Source organism: Ricinus communis, chromosome 8 (genome assembly GCF_019578655.1).
Source record: "Ricinus communis isolate WT05 ecotype wild-type chromosome 8, ASM1957865v1, whole genome shotgun sequence".
Classification (NCBI taxonomy): Eukaryota; Viridiplantae; Streptophyta; class Magnoliopsida; order Malpighiales; family Euphorbiaceae; genus Ricinus; species Ricinus communis.
This window is the reverse complement of record NC_063263.1, coordinates 3,367,033-3,391,229: the sequence shown is the minus strand read 5'-3', so window position 1 is coordinate 3,391,229 and position 24,197 is coordinate 3,367,033. Positions and strand designations below refer to the sequence as shown.

Sequence of the window (24,197 nt, the reverse complement as noted above, 5' to 3'; positions counted from 1 at the left end):
TATTAAAATAAACTTTCTTTAAATTGTATTTTAATTATATTAAAAGATGATTACCAAGTAGTACTTTAAAATATTAATTTCTTATAATAATAATTATAATATTTTGTTGATGAGAAGAAAACTCATGAATTTTTTGCCTCAGGGCAATACTAGAAATTTCATTTTAAGCCTTCTATTTCTATTGTATCATTTTCTTCATGTTTGTATATGTGATTATGTAAATTAACTTTCATGATATCAAATAAATTATTAAAAAGCACAGACAATTTAAGGTTTCCATAATCATATTTTTCTTATTCAAATTTTTGTTTCAGTATTAATTTTTTAAAATCAGTATATTAACATTTTATTTTATTAAAATAATTAATATTTGTACATCACGCATTGCCTGAGTGTCTGATATCTTTAATTTTTAATTTAATTTTTAAATTTTAATTTTATATACAGTCTAACATGGAAAAAAATTATACGGTATAATTTCTAAACTCTTATTTTATAATTTTTCCGTTCAATTTTGATATTGTTATTTTCAATTTATGTACATATTAAAAATGCAACTTTTTTCAATTAATACTACTATTTTTAATTATTTTTTTAATAAATATTTGTAATAGACTTTTAATGCATGCATAATAATTTTAATATTGGTAGACTTATCGGTCTATAATTTTTAAAGATTTAGATAAAAGAAATTTTACATTAGAATTTTTTGAAAAATTGTATAACAAGTTGTAATTTCAAATTCAAGTAAATATAAATTAATTATTGGTTTGATATTTATATGTTAACTAGTGAATGATATTATAGATATTTAATTATTAAACTAACAACTAAAAAAAAGTGACTTATATTTTTAGACCATCTAGAAAGAAAAAATGGCTTATCAAAATTGGACAAACACTTTAGGTATTCACAAACCTTCCAGGTTCCAGCTTATATTACCTGTTGGATACCCAATAAAATAATTGTTTCTGCTAAAACTTCTATACTAACAAAATTAAATGCACAGCAATTAGTGATCTCAAATGCATTTGGCCACAGAATTATCAATGGGAAAGGCATAGAAACTGCTGTGGTTGGAGAAACTGGTTCTTGGCTGCTTCCAGTTCTATTCTTTCCCATCTTTCCTTTCTCTTAATCTCTTCTTGCCTGGCCAAGTTTTCTTTGTCTACCATTTCTTGCAGGCACTTATCGTACAAGTTTGGATCCATTTCTTGTAGCATTCCTTTCACATTTTCTGTCAGTTGCTTCACACTCTTGCTCCAATGCCACTTCAGGTTCTTTTCCATCGCTTCCACTATCACTGGGAACACATCTTTTATTGCTGATGATGCCATTTTCACAAATTGTTCGTTGTTCCAGATGTACAATGCTCGTTCTGCAACCTGAGTCATAAGCAAAATGGGGAACTATAATTATCAGAAATATATCAATTTACAATTGATATCTAGAGTTTATACATGCAATTCCATTTTCTTGTAAAATTACTTGAATCTTATTATACATGGCATCTTCTTGTATGTATAGTCTCTAAAAGTACCATCAAATTTCGTCTAATAATCTTAGAAGAGATTTTGAAGTAGTAGTCCTTTTAATTCTTGTTTCATTTCTAATGTCTTGAAAAGGTCGAATTGAATCATTTTCTTTATCAGAACGCATTTGGAATCTCAACACTAAGCTAAACAGGATGCATATCATGGAGCTTACCTGTGAGTTCCAACTGTTCAAGCATCTTGTAATTTGACTACATAAAGGTAAAGCCAACTTTCTATAATGATCAGGTTCTATATTCTCCACAAGTTCCTCCAACTCACCAATAAGCAGAAACTCCTTCTGGCAATTAGTGATAGGCCAATACCTTAGAATCCCTCTAATGACAATCCCACCTAGCATTGGCTCCTTCTGCACAAACTGATTCACACAGTAGGATAATTGCCTATGGTAAACTTGCATCCCTTTCGTCTTGTGCAGAGGTACAAGCACTCTCATCAAGAACAGCTTGTGCTCTTCTTTTAGTGGAACTGTGAAACCATTGATGATGCTTCCCCATATCTCAAGTAACTCGCCAATCCCACAGTGCTTCTCGGACTCAAAAACATAGTGCAAGAAGACATCATTCATTGATTTCCTCATGAAGGACCTGTAGAAAGTGAACCTGGAGTATATCCTGTGGTAAGCATTCTTCAAACTCTCGCGCTCTCTCGGGTCTTCAGATTGGAAGAGGTAGAGAAGATTGGTGATGAAAGATTCATCAATATAGCTACGAAGTATCTTGGGATCCACGTTGAGGACTAGTCTAAGAAGGATGTCATATACCATTTGCAGATGTTGCCATGCAGGTGAAAGAGGGTAAGAAAGGTCTTCATCATCAGGCAAGTCGGCAGTGAGGATGGCACTATTACTAGACGGAGGGAGAGGCCGGAACAGGTTGGCGGATATCATGGATATAAGAGCGGACAAAACTTGATCAGGAAGTGGCTTCTTGGCAGATTTCACAGTGGAAAGGAGCTGGATGAGCTTGTATCGCTTGAAATCTTGCTGAGAGGGAGACTCCAAAGAATCAGTGAATGTGAAGATAACAGAGCAGTGAGATATAGTAGAGAGAATGCTTTCATTCTCTGACTCGGAGGGAGAGTGCTTGCTAGTTTTTGGACTGGAAGAGATAACGCCATTGTTATTTTTTGAATCTAATTCAAATAGGTATTGCAGGGTGGTAGATTTTCTACCTGGAGAGGCTTTTGGAGAGTTTCTATAGACATTCATACTCTCTTACTCCGAATATATGCTCCCCTTGCTTTGCTTCACTGTGCTTCTCTGTTTGTATCAGATTGCTGCTGTTCAGGATGCAGAATTTCAGGATTTTATTTTCTCAAAGTGCTGAAAGAAAAAAAAAAATAAAGAAGAAGAAGAATGTATAGAAGTTCTCTCCTTTATCTTTGTGTTTCTCGTTTGAGTATTCAAGAAAGGCCAGGAAGACAGGCGATGTTGTATAGAGAAGAGATTGTAATATCCGATGATAGAATATAGAATTTGTCCCAGAAGCAACAAAGAAAATGCCAAGCAAAAAACGACAGCACGACAGTTAAGCCATTTCTTTCTTTGTTCTTGCTGATGATGTGGGTAACTGCCACGTGTGTGCCTCCAAAAATTATATTGTTAGTAGTTGTTGTAACAGAGACAGCTTGCTGTAGCTCATTATCTAGATTACAGACGTAAGAAGAATCCCTTTTTCAAATAAAAATTAAATCTTGGAAAGCATACATGTGCCCTCGACAACCCTCATCATAAGATTTGATCTTCTAAATGATTACAGTTAAAGGAGCCGTGCGATACAGCTAATTGCAGTGAAGGTTTGTGGTACACATTCTGATAGAACCATTTTATCTGTTGACAATGTAAATATCAAAACAGACTTGTATTACTTTTCTTTCTTCCCCCTTAGCTCCGATGATATTATGTATGATTTTTTAATTTAACTGTCAGATGTATCACATATCAGGTTTCAAGCACTAGACCATGTCAGCTCCCCACCAGGATGAGGAGATTCTGAAGAAAGAAAAATGCATCCTTCTGTGATCCGATTCCATGGCTCCAAAATCTGAAAGGTTTAATGTTACGTTACAATTCCTAGGCTTCGTAAATACACTACAATTAATAGGTGTATGATTGTTTTACATTTTGGTTTTGATGACATATATTTCATTATTTAAAATTAATAAATATATGTCAATCATCCATCAGTTTGATATATATTTTATTATTTAAAATTAATAAATATATGTTATTTATCTATCAGTTTGATGTATAGATAGAGATATACACCAAGTGTAGGCAATAACTTTCTTTACTAGAACATACTGGTCACAGTAGAGCCGAGCCGAATGCTTGCTAGCATAGGATTGGCTCGTTAATTAACGGACACAAAATGTTACGGCTCGATCTGTGGGCCCGTGACCGGCACTAGGAAATAGGTAGGCTTAAGGCCACCAAAACCTGTAGTAAACCTAATTAATCGACAATTTAAGTATACATACATATACATACTGTTAAAATAACCCAACATTTCATTCACAAATCTACACATAATTAGATTAATACTCTATCTAGATACGAGCCAACATTTCATAACTTGTTAAAGACCAAGTTTAAACATAATATGCCAGGTACACTACTGCGGAGAGTCTAGAATTTTAAATAGTTCAAAATGCGAAAGTAGAAATTAATTACAATAAGCCCGAAGGAGAAGGAAGTCGGGACCAGGTCCTGAAATATACTTGTTGTTCTTCTGCTCCTCAGTCCCCACAGCATAGAGTGCATACCTACTCAACTGCACAAACTGCCTAGTGTACTTTGCCACTGACAGGTCTCCCTTAACCAACCTCTTGAACCTCTCTTTGTACTCTTGCCTCACATTGAAAGGAATGAAGTACTCCTCGAACTTGTCCCTAAACTATCTCCATGACAACCCATCTAAAAATGGGCGAATATAATCCCTGAACCACTAAGATGCTACCCCCTTAAGAGAAAACTCAGTCATCTTGATGATTCTCTTATATGAATAGTGCAAATCTGATGCCCTCTTCTCAACCTCGTCCAGGAAGTCCAAAGGGTCCCCAGATAACCCATCAAACTCCATAGGTCTCAGCTTAGTATACTGAGACATGGGAACCTCGTCTGGATTCCCGATACCGGACCCACTAATACGGCTCCTTGAACTTTAGGCAGCCTGTTGCTGCTGAAAAGTCAACAACTGCCCTAAAGCCCTCTGCATCCTAGTCATACCGGCTACAAACGCTTCAATTAGGAGTCCACCAGCACCGCGCGCCTCCTGAGCCTTCCCTTGATCTGGTTGGGTTGCCGCTCAAGGCCTACCTCGCCTCTTGGTATCACGGGCTGGGGTTGGTCGGGCCGACTGGGTGGAAACCTCAGCTTGGGCCTCTTGGGCTGCTGTTACTACTGCAGCCACTCGAGTCCTCGACATAGCAAGGGCTGAGAATAAACAACAAGATATCAAACCCCAACAAACTCTCTAACGTATAACATAAATACTAGAATTAACGAAACATGCAAGGACATACTAAACCCTAACTCCGTAGTAGTTAAGAAAGTTAACCTAGGTCGAAAGAAATCTAAACCTACACTTTGATACCAATTTTGTCACGACCTGATATGTGAGCCCATGACTAGCACTAGGGAATAGGTAGCTTAAGGCCACTAAAAAACTCGTACTAAGCCTATTAATCGATAATTCAAATATACAATACATATACATACTATTAAAACAACCCAACACTTCATTCACAAATCTATACATAATTAGATTAATACTCCATCTGGATACTAGCCAATATTTCATAACTTGTTATAGACCAAGTTCAAATATAATATGCCAGATATACTACTGCAGAGAGTCTAAAATTTTAAATAGCTCAAAATGCAAAAGTAGAATTTAGTTACAATAAGCCTAAAGGAGAAGAAAGTCAGTGAAGCGAAAGACGATGAAGAACCTAGCTGTCACCTGAAAATTTAAAATTGAGACTGTCAGCCTCGAGAGTGAGTTAAAATCGTATAATCCTATAACAAATATAGTCTTTTTAATAAAATATCATGTTATATTAAAACATGTGTCATGCCATAATTCAGAAAAAAATACAATTTAAACGCTTATAAGATGAGTACCTCAGTAGAATTCTAACTCCAATACTAGTAGTCTTTCGGCTCTCTTATTCCAATAGGTTTGACGCCTAGAGAGCAAAGCTCAACCAAGGTCCTTAAATCCAGCCTGGTCACTTGATTCCCAAATAAGTCGACGCTCAGAGAACAACGCTCCACCATGGACCTTCCTCTAGCAGTCAAATTTTTTATAGCCTAGAGAGTTGTACTTGACCAGGGCAAATTCCAAAAATAATCTTTTACTACCTGTCTCTGATTAATATTAATGTGTACGCGGTCCTGATGCAACCCATCAAGTGGCATGTTCTACTGTCGTCTCATCCCGATGTTACAATCATGGTATCAATAATAATTAATAATAGTATAAATCATAAGCAAACATAGATTATTCAATAACATATTAAGGATTAAAATTGAATAGCCTCGAATATAAAAAGCATGCAAATAATGTGTAATAATAATAATAATAATAATAATAAAATAATAATAATAAATGTGATAGCAAAAATAATAATAATAATAATAATAATAATAATATCGATAATAAAAAAATAAAATTTCTAATAATGATACTAATAATATTCATAATAATTATTAATCATAAAATTACTAGTAATAATGATACTAATAATCATAATAATTACTAATCAATTAACATCCATTTAATTTAGACATGACAAAAGTACTGTTGATTATATAACTTTAACTCACAGTTCTGCCCTATCTTATGCCTCGGATGGAGCTAGTTGGACGGGCAGATTATCTATTCACGAAAATAACTCAATTAATAAGATATTCTTAATTTTCCTAAGTCTAGACTCCTAAATTAGACTGTCTAAGAAATTCAGACTCAGAGATTCTACCAAAAATTCGGCAGAACCTTATATAAAATATGGACGTTTACCCTGTATAATAGGTCCAAAACCTGCTAGAAACACTTTAAATATTCTGCAATTATTTAACTGGAGTCAGGCCACCAGAACTGCATTATTTTTCCTAACTCCGCAACACACCACAGATCACAACTAATTACAGACGGTCCGTCATTAATATTTATTTCATAACTAACCCATACAAAAACTTTCTGGTACTTAAACTAATCAAACACAACCACATCTACCATAAAACAAAACAATAATTAATCATACTAATTAATTTATAATATTTATATCTAAGTCATAATTAATTAAATCTAATTAAATTAAATTATTTATAATTGATAATTAATAGGAATAATTTTTTCTAAAATTATAAACTAATTTTTAAGGTTCAAATAAAATTATACGGAGTCAAAAATCTGAAATTCTGGGCGTCCGAAAAGCTTCGGGGTTCGAAAGTCGAAACAGCCAACAGTCTCGGATTTCGAATCCAAAAGCGCCTACGTGAAGCTTGAGCTGCGGGGAATCGGAAACTCGTAGGAAGCCACCGGATCAAGGTCGAAAATTATCGGCTCCGGCGAGGCTGCTGGCGGGGATAACACTGCTGGGAAGCTCGGCTCAAGGGTTTTCGACGACGGAGAGCTCATTTCCAACATCGGGCGAGCAAAGGGACAGTGGTAGAAGGTTGTTTCGGTGGCCGGTCCTTTATCCTATGCTTGACGTCGGTAGCGAGGGGGGAGGAAGGAGAAAGCGACACCGGCGAGGGAGGAGGAGAAAAGGAGGGAGGGGGAGCGGGGGAGCGGGGGAGAGAGAAAGGAAGAAGAAGAAGAAGAAGAATGGGCAGGGAAGAAGGAAGAAAAGAAAAAGAAGTTTCCCCCTTTTTTTTTTCTTATTTATTTATTTACAATTATTATTTTTATTATTATTTTATTTAATTTTTTTAAAGTATTACATAAAATCTATTAATATTTTTATATTTCGAGAGCCTAAATGAGAATACTGCATAAAATATTAGAATTAAATTATTCATCAAACTATTAAAAAAACAAAATGTTTATATAAAATCTTTTAACATAGTTAGTAAACATATTAATTTTAATTAAATAAATATATTTAAATATATATTTTCTTATAATATAAGCAGCAAATTTATGTAAAATATTAATATATTAATTGACATGATAGTTCATAAATTTATATATGAGCTAGCTCACAAATTTAATGACTCGAGTTTTAACAAATTTGAAATTAACTTATTTGTTAAATGAATTATAATAAATGAGTTTAAATAAACTTTTATTGAATGATATTTATAGTAAATTTGATCAATAATTTCATTCTAATAACTGTAATAAATGAATAAAACAATACCTCCAGAGACCATATTAATAACTTAATAGAAATCAGAACCAGAAAACAACAAGAATATACTCCATCAAACTTTATAATATTCAAATATTTTAGTGTCTCAGCTCCGGAGGATAAAGGTCCGCAGAAAACAATGCAGTTCTAACCCATTGATTGTCCTTTCTCGGCATGTGTACAACTATGCCAAAATCACATGGGATTTCTTACCAAGCAACAGAAAGATGAATGTATCATTATGAAACCCTTGGATCATACAAGAATGTTGGTACACCTACATTGTATTGGAGCCTCTCGAAGAAAAGATAAATTTCCATACAGAGTTTTCTATGATTTTTGTATTTGTTTTGTGTTTAAAGAAGATAAATTTCAAGCTCAAATCTGGACAAACATGCATCTCAACTCAAAATAAGATTGAAATAATTATAAAAATAGTGTATGAATTTTTAAAATTTGGCGAATTGATACTGAACCCATGAACATTTATATACAAAAGCTTTGTTTCATATTTATTCCTTAGACCCATAACAATTATTTATCTCCTCCCACCTTTCTTTCTTTCTTCCTTTCATTTGCTTCCTTTTTTCCTTCTTCCTTTCTGTTTTTCTTCCTTTCTTTAGAGAAGAACAATTTTTTTTTTTTTTTTTTATGTTGGTGGTGAACTATTATACTTTTTCTCTTTCTTTTTTTTCTCTCTTTCGACGGAATTGAAGAGATTTTTTATATTTTTTATTTCATATTAGAAAGATAATAGTTGTAAGTATAATATTTTTATTAATATTTTTTATTTTTATTCTAAAATTTCTAATATATTATTATAAAATAATATTTATAATTTTATAGATATTATTGAAATTATACAAGAAAATGTTATACAAGGTAAGAAGTTGTATTTGTAATTTTTTTAGATTAACTGTTTTGTTGTTATTTATTATGTTTGTTTTTATGTATATTATATAATCTGTTATTTATAATTTTTTTATGTTTTATTGTAATTTTATAATTTTTTTTATAGTAGTAATAACTATAAATTTATGTCTATTATTATTTATTATATTATATTTTCTTACGTTTTATTATAGTTTTATAATTCGTGTATTATCATTTATTTTTTGTAGTGGTAATATCATTTATTATATTTTTGTAGTCTTATAAATGAAAAAAAGTATGTCTGATAAAGAAATTTTGTCAGTTTGATAATATTGTAGTGATAATTATCTTTTATATAATTTTTTCTTGTTTACAAACATAGCAAAATATTTTTAAAAAATTATTTTGTAAGAAAAAAATGAATCTGTAATTAATTAAGATAAGGCTTTCAGTGATTAAGAAAAATTTATGAGAAGTTGGCGTTCAAAAAAATGTGAAAATATATAATTAATATATCAAACACAAAAAAATGTGAAAGGATTTTCTATAAAGCAATTTTCAGATAGTAAATTTTGGACCATGAAAAGCAATAGAAGAATGATAATTTAAAGAAAAAAGAAAAAAAAAAGGGTAAAAACTTATCTTATTAAACTAATGCAGATATAACTTATGTTATGCACCCTTAATATATATATATACAAAATGGCAAAAAGAAATGGGTTGAAATAGCAGATCCAACAATAATAGGAAAACCATTTTAAAAGTAAAAGATATAACATTATAACTGGCACAGATCATAGATTATATGTAACGTATTTGTGGGTTGCAGATTGAGACTTATATCTAAGTGTTTTTAGCTATTATAATACTATAAGTTCAATCTAATTAGAAATATGTTAACTAGTTATAGAGACTAGTTATAGAGACTAGCGCGGAGAAAGAAAGTTTGTCATCCGGATAATTTTCTAAGACCCTTTTACTAACTGAGTTACGTTTTTAAATTCTATAAGGAAGTTTCGCCATATTCAGAAATAAATTCGGAAGCTAATTTTTTTATTTGTGTATCCTTATTTTGTAATTTTATTGTTTAACGAGTTATTTCTTATAAACACAATATTAATAATTCTATAATTAATCACTATGGCACGTGAGGTCCATTTAAGTTTAGCCTATTTTAATCAGGCTCAATCTTCAATTGCATTGTTAGCCTAGGTTTACTATTCAATTATGCATAAAGAAATCCACATAGTCTAGCCCAATTACAAGTTAGATTTTTTATGTGTCTTTTTTAGTACTCGCAAGTGCACGAATCGTTCCTATAGTAAGGGTAAGTTCACCACGAGGTCGATCTCTTAAGGAACTATGAGGCCACTTATTATAAAGACTAATTATCAATAAAAAATAATAAAAGTAAATTTAAACACTCTAAATTAGTATTTTGAGAGAATGATATTCATAAAGTAAAGTAACTAAACAATAAAGTTTCTATCACGAGTTTAGGCAGTGCCTGGACAAAGGCAGTCCTGATATCGGAAGACAGCATCAGGAGTGTTAGGCACGATCTCAAAGCATGGTAAGGTGTTATCATTTTCAATGATACCAATTTCTAATAGTTCAAACAATTAAAAAATATGAAAAGAAAATCAATAAAGAGGTAGAGATATGATGATGTAATTTGAAACCCTCAGGTTGTCACCGTATTGTGCAGATCCTCGAATCTCAAGTAATAAGGAGGAGGTCGAATCAAATATTGGTTAGGAATCCTAAATTTTTAGGGTTTATATTTTTTTATTTTTAAGAGTTGGTGAACTGTCTAACACTTGCATTGTACAATTGTCAATTGCAAAAAAAAAAAAAAAATTGTATGTTGCTTAGAATTGCTAACCCTAAGCTCAAGTCTTCACATTAAATTTACAGAGAAATTTAGGAAACCCTAGAGAACTTTTTGAAATACGTTCTTAGCTTTTGATAATACTCACAATTAAAATAATTAATTTTAAACTTATTAGAGTGTTTTATCGGTTAATATAATTCATTAATTAAATATTTATCAATAAAAGGTTCTAGAAGGAATATTTTAACTAAAATTGGTGTTTTAAATTGAAAAAATACGTAAAATGACGTTGAATTTCGGGTTCGAGACTAATCGAGATTGCTTAGAGCCAATCGGCTCAGAGGGGGGGGGGGGGGGGGGGAGTTTTAAAAATATTTACACTTTAGTCCCTAAACTCTTAAAATTTATATTTTCAACCCTTGAACTTAATTTTTCTATCAATTTAGTCTAAATTGATTTCAAAAAATAATTATTGATGACCCTAATTGGAATTGGACCATCCTCAATTTATTATCATCGAATTTTTCATAGTTTTCTCGATATCTAGACCCGAAAAATGGGTGCCCGCAATATTTATAAAATTGAATATTATCAAAATGTATTATTATACCTTAAAAGCATGATACATTTGATGAAATGTACTCCAATAATTTTTTTAAATTATCTTTTATACAATATTTTTACAGTATAATAATATTGAAATTTCGTAGTAATAATTATTATTGCATTATTTTTTTATAATATTATATAATGATATTTGAATATGAATATGAATGAGTAAAATATTTTGTTAGTATGATGAAATATATAATGTTTGTAGTCAAATTTAAATGTATTATCTTTTGTAATAATATTTAGATATTAATGAGTAGGAACTTATGAATAAGTCTGATAATATTTAAAATTTGTGTAGAAATATTTTTATTAATTTTTAGTATATTATTATATAATAACTTTTTATATAAATGAATAAGAAATTATGTAAATATAATGATATTTATAATTCTTGTAGGTCTTTGTTAGTTCTAAAAAAAAATTGTCATATAAGGTATGAATTTTTACTTTTAAAAAATTTATATATATTTCTTAGTGTCAGCGGGACGTTCTGTCAATCGGGGAAGGTTTTAGATATTATGTTTTTATATTTGATAGTTTAATGTTTGTATTAGATAAGTAATTTAATTTGTGTTTAAAAATTATATAGCAAGATCTTTTAATAAAATTACAAATTTTAAAATTATATTAAAATGGATTATCATAGCCTAAATCGTGTTAGAATTATGTGTAAGTTGAAGTTTTTATTTATTACAATTAATTAATAATTAATTTAAATTTTTAAATAATTTATTTATTCATTTGTTTAATTATTTATTTTGTTATTAATTATATTTATATTATTGATACAAAAAATTATGATAAAGCTTACTTGAGTTCCTGTGGTTATACGTACTAGTGAACAATAAAAACAGTATGAGAATTAGTACGCATTTAAAAAAATATTAAAATAGATCTTAAAGACATTAATGATAAGTTGATCCATTTAGTTAATCATATTATAAAAATTAATAATTATATATAAGAGATTATTTGGAAAGAGAATTTAAAGAGAGACAGTGAAAAATATAAGCTCTTAGAACATGTTTATGTTATCCAAATAAACGAGATATTCTTGATTCTCTATGGAATAGCTATAAAGATAAAGGAACTTATAGAAGACTTATTAAATAATTTATTAAAGAGTATGTGAATTAGGTAGCAAGGAAGGCATGTGGTTATTCAATTGGTAAGCGAAATATATCACGATATCCTATATTGCCAAAGGTGAATTATGAGTTACCCGAGAAAAATAAGGAAAGATTAAAAAAATCAATTCATTATCCATAGGATAGATTTATAATAAGTATTTTCATGTTAATAAAATTTATTATATTTGAAGGTATTTATATTTAAAACTAATTAATTTCGAGTTGTTAATAAAGTTAATTATGTTTGTAAGTATTTATATTTGAAATATATTTTAAAGTGTAGTTATATTCGTGAAAATGTACATGACAAAAACGATACCCACTATATCCTCATTGCTTATTTATTGGGATGATAATATCATTTATATTCCGTTAAGTGTGTGTTTCGTGAATAGATATTAAAAAATAGTGACGGTGGATGAATATCTAAATTTAGACATATTGTTATATATGATAAAAATTATTTTACAACTCACTTGCAATACATTATAAATATTATTATATAATAATATACTAGAAATATTAAAAAAAATTTAAAAAATATTAGACTTACAACTATTATCTTTTTAATGTAAAATAAAAAATATAAAAGATTTTCTTCAACTCTATAGAAAAAAAATAATAATAATTCACCATCGAAAAAAAAAAAAAGATTTTGTTGTTCACTAAAGAAACAAAGAAAAACAGAAAGGAAGAACGAAAAAAGGAAGCAAATGAAAGAAAAAGAAAAAAGATAGGAAGAGAGAAATAATTGATATGGAATAATTATAAAACAAAGTTTTGTATAAATATTCACGGACTCAGTATCAAAATATCTTTTTTTCAAGTGAAAGTAGAGCGTTAGCTAACTGCATGCATGCATGCAGTAGCTGCATACACTTCTTTCCTTTCAATAAAAATTAAAACAATGCCTTCTTACATTGCACACACGCCTTCTTACACTGCACACACCAGAGAATCGATTCTCTGTCGTAAAAAAGAAGATTGGTCGTGTCCGCCTAGAGGACTAGCGGACAGGTCTGCCAGCCAGTCCTCTAAGCAGACATGACCGATTTCTTTTTTTTTTTTTTTTGTTTCTTTCTCCATTTGATCACATCAAATTTTCACTGTAAACTAGGAATTGCTTTCAAGCCATGAATTTAACAAATTTTGATCTTAACATGAGAAATACTTTTCTCGTAAACATTAAATTAAGAAAAAGGCCCAAATTGGAGAGAGACAGCGTATATTTCACAGAGGAGAGGAAGTAATTTCTTGTCTTATATCAGTACCATAATTCTCGTTAACAAGTGGGCTTCTAAGGCTCAGCATGCTTGCAAAATTTCATATCATAGCTTTTCTGAAGCTTGGATCAGGTTTCTCCTTAATACGAAGCAAAAGGAGGACATTTTTACTCTTGAAATTCTGTGTACTCCATAATCGCGATGCCCATGGCATTTTGCAATTTCTCCACCTTCTGGCCGATTACGAGCATGGAAGCTCCCATTTTTCTGGATATTGCTGATCAAAGAAAGAAAATTATTAAGCTCCAAATTCTAAGGCCATTCCATCAAAGGGCCAGCTGAACCTTTGAAAATGGTGAGTTTATAAAATAAGGCAGAAGCATCCCCCTACTTCACCAATCCCCTTACCAAATAATTAAGTCTGATCACATGAACAATGTGTAGCTCTGGGATTGATGCTAAAATGGTAAAGAATTATGGCACCTTAACAGATGCCACAACTTCAGCAGTGCGACTTGTTCTTGCCATGGAGAGTAGCAGATGCAGGGAGTTTCATGCAAGATATATGTTCCTTTGCTTCAGTTCCTGCACAGTGTTATAGAGTTGCTAGTATGATAGTTCAGATCATTATTGTAGGATGAAGTGAACAAAGCCTTAGAATTATAAGATATGGATCAAGAAAGTTAGTTACAAAGAGTGAGAAAGGGTCAATTTTATTTGTAAGTTAACCATTACCAAATTACTAAAGGCACTGACTTAAGTTGGTCAATAATACATATTATAATTATTTTATATTTAAATATTAAATAATTGATATATATTTTAATTATCTAATAATGATAATTTTTTTATCTATTTTTTAATTTAGTGCATAGATCGAGACCGGAATTAGATAAAAATATATGTTGGGGCTAAATAATTATTGCTTTCAAGAAGCAAAACAACTATCACACTAATATGGCACTGACATCTTTTTTTGGTTAAGCTGTTGAGGATTGTATTCCTATTTCTAAGAAATTGCTAGTTGTAATTTTGTTTTTGAAATAATAATATAAATGATTATTGAATTTTATATTTAATTTTATTATGATTATAAAATTTTAATTTATTTTATTTTGATAATTCAGTATTACTTTTGGTCTAATTTAGTCAATTTTCCAATTAAGAAACTGACATGTTGTTTTTCTCCCTTCTAATTAATTAATTATTTTTTGTCATGCTTTAATTTTTATTTAAAAATCGACTAACTCAAATAAAATTAAAATTAAATAATTGAATTTTATGATTAGAATTAAACTAAGTATTTGTAACATTGACCCCTTGTAGTTTTTGTTAAACCATCAGAGAAAAAGGGCGCACGTGGTCTTGCTGGAGCAGCTGGTTTTAGGTCTGGTTAGGGAGTTTGGCTTACATCTTCTCCCTCTTTTCTTACTCACGTACTGTCTTTTGATTTAATTCGATGATATTTGGGCAAAGAAGATTGTAGGGAGAAGATTGTCATTTTAAAAGAATATCTGAAATTTTTTTATTAATATTTAATAATTAAGCAGAACATTTCTGAATAATATATGTCAAATAAATCTGATTTAATTATAATCCTAATTAGGATTACAAATCCAGTTGAAGAATAATATTACTTGAGTTTAAACAAAGATATTCTAATAAACTGGGAGATGGTTAATAACTTGTTTGAGTTTGAACCGGACAATTCTTTTAAAATTAAAAAATATTTAAACTAAAATATAAAAGCTTTCAGTACTTTATAGAATAGCAAGTACAAAATCAATTAAAAAAAAACAGAAACTACCAACTGTCCATTGCCTATTGTATCGTGCATTTTACAAACTTATTACATGCGAGTGAATCTCCTCGAGTTCGTTCTGTTTCATCAACAGAAATTCTGCTTTCTCTTTTTAATCACACTAGGCGACAACCTAAGACTAAAAATCTTAATAATAGAAACTAATAATAATAACTGATCACTTTCTCTGATATTTCTGTTGTCTGAAATTCCTTCTCTTCTCTATGCAAACCAAAGCTGTCAATGATCATGGAAAAACCATCGTCGACATTAACAAAAACAGACACAGACAATGTCGAAGTAACCTCAACTTTTCTCTTACACAACGGATTCATCAACAATAACATCCCATCTCTTAATCATCATCACCAGTATCAGATTTCAGATATGGAAAGGATATCTGTAAAGTCAGCAACGTACACAAGCTTAAAAGACCTATTACCCGTCTCTCCTCTGTCAATCACTTCAACATCACACAACGCTAGCTGGAACGAAATACCCATCAAGAATCCGCTCGTTAAACAGGCTGCGTTGGCTTACTTGCAGCCTATGTCGACTCCACCTATTGCTGGGGGTAAAGGGTTGTTTCTAAGAAGATTGAGAGATCTCATCTGTTGTAGAGAATGCGGTTGCTTTGGCTGGTTCAACGATTTAGTATTCAAGTCTTTTAGCGAAGCTTTCTTGGAACAAAGAAGAAGAGAAGAGTCATCAGATGACGATGACGACGACGACGACGAGGAAGAAGAAGAAGATGAACATAATGGTTGACTATGATGGCGGGACAATGTTGTTATCTTTTTAGGTTTCATTTTGACTGGTAGATAGAATAGAACTGAAAGAGAGAGATGGTGGCACAATTTGTAAATTCGGATTCTTTCAATATTTTTTTTTTTGGTTCCCAATTTAAGATTTTGACACATATTTCTTTCTTTCTTTGTTTACATACCTTTTACTTTTTTTTTTTTTTGAGAGGATAGTTATTATTATTATTATTATTATTTATAAATGAGAGGATAGATGTAAACTTAAAATTTTAAAGTTAGCAATATATATTTATTATGAAATTAAATATATGATATTATTACTGTTATTATCATTAGTATGTCCGTTTGAAGTATAAAATGAAAATTACATTATTGCATCATATAATAGAATTTGGTCAAACATTCTATTCGTAGATATATTTGTTTTTGAATTTTTGATTAAAATAAAAAGGCTGTGTTGATTAAACAATAAGATTTTTTTGGATTGGGCATAATCAATGCAAAAATGTGAAAAGAAAAAGATAATTGGTTTCTTTTATAAAATATGATTCTTTCTACTACTTACATATTTAGTTATCTTCTAACAAAGAATTGCTTCTTTATGTTTTTTAATGGAAAAGTTATTTTCTACTAAAAGAAACAATTTGTTGCTCCATTTTTCTTTCGTAAAGTAAGATTTTTTATTTTATAAAGTTCTCCTTTCTGATTATTAATGTATATTAAAGATATTCAAGAAAAGATTCTATAAGAAAGGAAAGATGAAAAGTTAAATAAAAAAGACAACTAAATTGGGTTTTATTTTTGGAAAAAATGGTAGTATATACATGCAACTTTATTCAACATTAGTTATTTACTTATAAATTGAACGGTTTTTATTATTATTTTCATTATAAAATAATAAAATATAAACAATTTATAAAAATTAATATAATTCTTATTTTATTAGTTTGTTTTTTTATATGAATTAATATATTCTTATTATTTTAGTTTAAACTTTTAATATGTTTTCCAATAAATATAACATTTTAATTTTACTAGTTTTCAAATAAAATTATTTATTAATTTATTTTTGAATTATATATAGATAATATTAGAATATCATTAATATGTTAACTTTAGAATTAGAAATTATTGAATTCCTTAAAACTTAATATATTAATTAATAATATGAAAATATAATTAAAATCGTAATTTCTTAAATTAAATTTATTATCTAATTAAAATAAGGTATTAGTTAGTAAATTAATTATATAATAAATATGAAAACTATACATGAAAATAATATTTACATCTCAAAAATAAGATATCTCCATTGATTAACAATAGGAAACATATTAAATATTAGGCAGTTGTACAAATTTCCCAACATAATCTATTTGTAAAAAGATTTTCATATCCATGGAATTAAGATGCACGGCTGAGAAGACTTAAGGTATGAGAATGAACTTTTCATTTATTATTATTAATAGTAAATAATAACAAATAAGTAATCATATTGAGTAGCTCTAACGAAAAAAATAATTACTAAAAATAATACCCCTATAATATTTGATATACCTTTAAGAAAATATCAATCTATCTGTTTTATAAAAAAATAACTTTAGAATTTAGAAAAGGATAATTACTATATATTTTTGTGGTTTTCTGTATTACACTGCCTTGTCTTTGATATTTTAACTCTTTTATATTCTGTAATTTTATTCTAATTTTTTTATGGTGTATACAAATTGTCTTATATATTTTATTTTTACACTAAAATCCCTTTGTAATTTAAAAGTCAATGTGATTAAAGAACTTAATTGATAAAAAAATAAATTAGTTTTTAAACCTTTTATCAAAGTTACAGTTTTAGTGTAATAAAAATAATAATTTATTTTAATAATTTAAAGTCAAATTATATAAATTTTTAATATTTTCATAAATATTAGTACTTTTATAATATTTAAATTTTATTAGAATTTAATTATACTATAAATTAAAGTAATTAAAAAATACAAGTTAATTATTGTTTACAGACACTAAAACTAATTTTTACACAAAAACTAGACAAAAAAGTTTTAGTAAAATAAATAAATTATAAGGAACAATTTATATATTACACAAAAATCAAAAGCAAAAAGTATAAACAAAATCTAGTTAACGATTGTTTAATAAAATTTTTAACATAAATAGATTTTTAATATAAAAATATTAAATAAAAGAATGAAAAATATAATATTAAAATATTAAAAATAACTAGTATAATATAATAAATATATGAGGTAAATAGTAATTATTAATATTAAAAAATATAATCATTCTAGTAAAAAGATAATAAAATTTTCACAACCATAATATGAAGCACGCATAATCCTCTTAACTAATATATAAAAGAAGTTTGTTGTGATGGTAAATTCTCTAGTTTTGATTGTTCAGTGAGACCATATATTAAAGAAGATTTGGTGGTTATATATATATATATATATATATATATATATATGCCAAATCATCTATTTCTAGAAGTTTCTGGAATTTCCTCAATAGTCATGTTCCTTGCAGGAATTGATAGGATGAATTTAAATTTTTATATCTTGTCTTGTTGTAGTAAGATTTAAATAATGATACTAACATATATAGTTTATTGATGAATCCAACAAACTTATTTTCTTTTAATTGGTAACTTCATGATTAAGAAAACTTTTAATAATAAATAATTCAGATTCTGGCATATTTTCCAATCAATTTTGTTTTTATTAATTTTATTCTAATTTATTGGAGTAAATCATCATTTGAATGAGAATCAGAAGAGACATATAGAAGATTAATATTATTTTGTTATTGACTAAATAGAAATTAATATTCATAACTTTTGACAGAAAATAAAAAATTGATTTTGTAAACACTAAGTGGAGTTTCTACTGATTTGTATCTACTAAGTGGAATTGTTATTGATTGTATATCTATTAAGTGTAATTTTTATGTTAACTATAAATTTTAATTTTTTTATTAAATCTTGATCACACTATTATTAACTAGTTGTTTATTCCATTGCAAGGTTGTTATTCCTTTGACTAGAAATGATAATAAAAATGAGTTTATAAAAAGTTAATAAAATCTCTAATATTACCTTGAAATGAGTTTATAAAAACTTAATAAAATATTTAATATTTTATAATTATTATCACATTTTAAGAAATAATAATAATTTAAAATACTTTAGATGTCTTTTTAATAAAAATTTGATATTTTAATATTCATAATATATATAATTGTTTTAAAGTATTTATTAATTAATATATTGAGTGTATATAATACCGATTATTATTAGTGTGTCAAGTTTTTGAATTAAAATTACCATATAATTCAGAATTATTTTATTATAATATTAAAAATAATTAAAATTCTATTTTCTAGAATTATAATTATTATTTAATTAAAATATAACTTATTATTTAAAAATTAATACATTGATATAATAATTATATGCAAAAGGATAATATACATATGTCAAAATAATTCATAAAAAGAACTTATATTCTAATTTATTTATTTTCTATAATTAATATACTACTTATTAGAACTAGAAATTATTATATAATTAAAAAATAGTATATTAATTAATATAATATTTAATTATAATTAAAATACTATTTTTAGAATTAAAATTATTATTTTATTATAAAAAATTAATTAGTTAATAAATTAATACAAAAAAAAATCTATAAATTTACACATCAGTTTAAATATTAAATATTAAAACAAATACATAGCAACTGAATATTTCTATATATAAAAAATACTATAAAATTTATACATACATACTATACGAATTTAACGGATTCTGAAATTATTGACCGATTTATACGTATATACATAAATCTTTTTCATTATTATAGTAGATCCTAAAAAAAATAAATTTGTATCAAATAAAATATATATTTCGACTTTTTTATGTTAAAATTTTGGTTAGTAAACACAAAAATAGTGTAGGCGCTTCAAACCTATTCGTCTGTAGGTAAAAAATGATGGACGATGGACGGGACTTTGACTTTAACTAGTTGGCATATCTTAACTTTTTTAATCTTCCTATATATATATAGGAAAAAGGTAAAAACAATGCTATCCCCAAGGTGACAAAATTAAGAAGAAATTACACCCCATACCTTTTTTTTGAGAATAATTATAAAATAACCTCTGATTTTAACTTCTTATATTTTTATGATTTTCTATTATTATTTTTACACTTCATCACCAAACACATATCCAAATTTCAACTAAATACTCACTAATCTTCATTACCATCTAAAATTTTCATATCCATAAAGACCTTCATCACGTCATTTCAACTATTTATCAATTACCCATATTGTTCATCACTGTAAAACAAATAAAGCATGGCAGAGGCGGTGAGGGTGGCTGGCAAAATATTGATAATGTACTGCTCATTATTGTCGCTGGCATCAAAGGCGAAGGCGGTGCAAGCGATTGGAAAAGGCGGCGCTGCTGGCGAAGGTTGCAAGATAGAGCTGCTGGAAAGGGTTGCAAATCGGTGTTGGATCAAATTCATTATTAAGGGGATGATTAGATCATATTAGTTGTAGATTGACATGCTAGAAATTTATAAGGAAAAAAAAGAATAGATCCTATTTAATAATTTTTCCCAATAATGTTGAAAATTTTAGAGATGACTGTAATTGAGATGAGAATGAATTACAGAAACTTCTCAATAGATCTATAGAAGAAAATGGAAAAGGGAGAAACCAAACTGGAAAGCCTTGTCAGGGCATACCAAATCCAAATTGCAATCTGTGAAGAGAGAAATGGGGTATAAATTTTAATCATCTTTTGATCTGTTCTACATCATTCAGTAGGCTTGTACACGGAAGATTTACTAACCAGCTTGTATACAACAAAAAATTTTCTTTTGCATTTTTTTTTCTTTTGGTTTTTTTGAGAGTAAATGGAACTGACACAACTAAAAGTTACCAATAATCGCGGCATGAGCAACTGCCACCATTGAAGTGGTGGAAGATTTTAGAATCTCCTATTATTATTTCTCTTTTAGTAACTAGTGATATCTTCTTGGCAACCATGTGACAATCTTCACATATTCTAGTGGTCTTTCTGATAACTACAGGTTTCCCAATTGCTGTAGAGATTAACCCAAAGCAGATGGCCAGTTTCACACTATGATTTGCTGGTGAATTTTTCCTTTTATTCATCAAATCTACCAGTCTGAACTTACTAACAGAATGGACATATGCGTCTTTGCCGATCTTCTTCATGATAATATCCAAGACATCATAAATCATGTTTATTTGGCTGTGAGACTTGTCTTGATTGATGAACTTGTGACTTTTACCATTTGTCTCAACCATACAGCAACTAACTGTCTTCACTATACCTTTTTTCTTCATAAGAGTTTTGATCTGTTCTACATCTTCCCACCTTCCGGCTTCAGCATACATGTTAGAAAGCAAGACATAGCAGCCTGTATTATCATGCTCCAAGGAAAAAATGTGCTTAGCTGCAAGTTCGGCTAAGGCTATGTTATTATTGTTTCTACTTGCAGTTAGTAAAGAACCCCATATCCTGGCTGTTGGGACCAAAGGCAACTCTTCAATGAACTGCATGGCTGCATCAAGATTTCCAGTGCGCCCTAGAAGATCTACCATGCAACCAAAATGCTCTATCCCATGGTCAATATTATAGTCCGATTTCATAGAATTAAAGAATTCCCACCCTTCATCAACTAGACCAGTAATACTGCATGATGATAACAAGGAAACAAAAGTGCTTTCATTGGGTTTGATGCCATTTTCTCTCATTTCAGAAAACAACTGAATGGACATTGTTCCAAAACCATGAATTCCATAAGCCATTATCATTGTGTTCCAAGAAACTACGTTCTTACACAACATACCATCAAAGATTCGTCTGGCGGTCTTAAGATCCCCACATTTTGCATACATGTAGACAATAGCATTTGAGATGATAGTATGTGAACTAAGCTCTATTTTTATGATATAAGAATGAATCTGTTTGCACTCACTCACAGATGCCAATTCAGCATAAGCAGGCAGGATGCTGGCAATTGTAACAGCGTCTGGTTTGGGAGGCTCATTCCAAAGGCAATTAAACAATTCCAATGCTTCCATATTCAACCCATTTTGTACATAAGCAGCAATCATGGTGTTCCATGACACCAAATTCTTTTCATCTATTTGACTAAATACACGTTTTGCTAATTCCAATTCTCCACATTTTCCATACATGTCAACTAGAGCAGTTTCCAACACTAAATGTGGGAGAAACATTTTTCTGATGGCATAACCATGGATACATTTACCATTTGAGAGAGCTCCTGATTGTGAACAAGATGGGAGCAAATTTATCATGGTAATAACATCTGGGATCAAGTTATCATCCTCTTGCATCCTTTTTAAGCAAGCAAGGGACTCCAGAAAATGAGCATTTAGAGCATACCCGCCAATCATAGCATTCCAAGCCACAATATTTTTGCAAGAAATTCTATAAAATACCCTCTCTGCGTAATCCACCATATGACACTTAGCATAGGTATCAATAAGTGATGTCTGCACCATAATGTCCAATTCAAGCCCACTTCTAATCAATTGGCAATGAATTTCCTTCCCAACCCACAAACAACATTTAGTGGAACACGCACCAAGAGCAGCAATCACGCTAAACCTATCCAGTTTAGTTCCAGTATCCAACATTTCTTTAAAGCACATCAATGACTTTAGCCCATCATCAACCGATTGATATCCACTAACCATAGAATTCCAAGAGACTAAGTCTCTCACAGGCATTTCTTCAAACAGATTCTCTGCATGGTCAACCAACCCAAGCCCAAAATACATATCAATAAGACAATTACAAACATAAATATCCAAATCCAACCCAATCTTAATCAGCTTTGCATGAATCTTTTGCCCTTCAATTAAAGATAATAACCGTCCACATGCTTTAATCACAAAGGGAAAAGTAAAATTATCAGTACTAATTCCTTGATGTACCATCCTACAGTAAAAATCAATAACTTCTTGGAACATACCATTATTACAAAATCCTCTAATAACAAGATTCCATATGTAAGTATCTGAGTGGTTCAATTTCTCAAACAGATCGAGTGCATTATTCATGGAACCAGAATTGACAAACCCAGTAAGCTCCCGTGTGAGATTGAGATTGTTGGGTCTGACCAAAGATGGCTTTTTCGATTGGTGTTTATGAAACTGGGATGATTTTCCGATTCTTGAATTGACTAAAACGTCAGGGATTGGAGTTGTCTTGGGTGCGTCCACTTGCTTTCGATGAACATCTTCAGGTGTGTAGGAGTTGGAGAAGTGGCTATAAACAAGGGTTGCAGCCATTTTTTCATAGATCGTTTCAGTATTGAAAGGATAGGGAAATTGCTGTCAAGGAATCATGCCTTTTTTGTATTTTGGCGGGGACGAAATATAACGGTTAGTTTGATACAAAAAGTCCCATAAAGAAATTTACAAGCTAGAAATGAGAAGAAATAAAATTGTTTTCCTTTAGTCTAATTACTATTTGCCCCAGTTTTTACTATGTTATACTAGTTAACATTTAAAAGAAATATTTTTTCATCCTTCAATTTTGCAATTTTATACTAAGAAGTCTACTCAAACCTATAGAGATATCCTATATCAAATAGAATTACAATCTAATTTTATTTAAATTTCTTTTACAAAGCTAAGAACTAATCCAAATATTTTCTCAAGATTCACACTCTAATATAATACATAAAGTTTTTAATTTTAGTTACAAATGTAATTAATCTCTTATCTAAATACTCAATCTCACAAAAAACAATATATACAAAAGATTAAAGCACTAAACCACCCAATTGATTCTTCTCAAGAATCAATTAATACACTTAGAGAGAGAAAGAAATGAGTTTGGTAGTTGAAAATATTTGATTCACCATAATATAGCTCAAAAGAGAAGTCAATAGATGGAATTTTGTAATCTCTTATAAAATAGAGCAGTTGGAGATTCATTTTATATAAAAAATCTC

General features: G+C 29.3%; 3 protein-coding genes across 3 annotated transcripts; 1 reads left to right on the top strand and 2 right to left on the bottom strand.

Moving 5' to 3' along the window:
* Positions 1-831: 831 nt before the first annotated feature.
* Positions 832-3,049, bottom strand: LOC8283652 (serine/threonine protein phosphatase 2A 57 kDa regulatory subunit B' beta isoform). The gene is made up of 2 exons (XM_015720566.3): positions 1,708-3,049; positions 832-1,385 (listed from the first exon to the last, which is right to left on the bottom strand). The coding sequence occupies exons 1-2, from the start codon at positions 2,761-2,763 to the stop codon at positions 1,047-1,049; spliced, it is 1,395 nt and encodes a 464-aa protein (XP_015576052.1). The 5' UTR covers positions 2,764-3,049; the 3' UTR covers positions 832-1,046.
* Positions 3,050-15,463: 12,414 nt separating this feature from the next.
* LOC112535231 lies at positions 15,464-16,388 on the top strand. The gene has a single exon (XM_025157733.2). The coding sequence runs from the start codon at positions 15,633-15,635 to the stop codon at positions 16,155-16,157; it is 525 nt and encodes a 174-aa protein (XP_025013501.1). The 5' UTR covers positions 15,464-15,632; the 3' UTR covers positions 16,158-16,388.
* Positions 16,389-20,943: 4,555 nt separating this feature from the next.
* LOC8283649 (pentatricopeptide repeat-containing protein At4g35130, chloroplastic) lies at positions 20,944-23,699 on the bottom strand. The gene has a single exon (XM_048377518.1). It carries the CDS (start codon positions 23,527-23,529, stop codon positions 21,115-21,117), a length of 2,415 nt encoding a protein of 804 aa, XP_048233475.1. The 5' UTR covers positions 23,530-23,699; the 3' UTR covers positions 20,944-21,114.
* Between the last annotated feature and the right edge of the window lie 498 nt (positions 23,700-24,197).

What these genes read in the sequence shown, in the direction of transcription:
- LOC112535231 (XM_025157733.2), top strand. Translation starts at nt 15,633, where the DNA reads ATGATCATGGAAAAACCATCGTCGACATTAACAAAAACAGACACAGAC.
- LOC8283649 (XM_048377518.1), bottom strand. Translation starts at nt 23,529, where the DNA reads ATGGCTGCAACCCTTGTTTATAGCCACTTCTCCAACTCCTACACACCT.
- LOC8283652 (XM_015720566.3), bottom strand. Translation starts at nt 2,763, where the DNA reads ATGAATGTCTATAGAAACTCTCCAAAAGCCTCTCCAGGTAGAAAATCT. An exon ending in TGAACAGTTGGAACTCACAG is followed by an intron (nt 1,386 to 1,707) that starts GTAAGCTCCATG and finishes CTTATGACTCAG; the next exon opens with GTTGCAGAACGAGCATTGTA.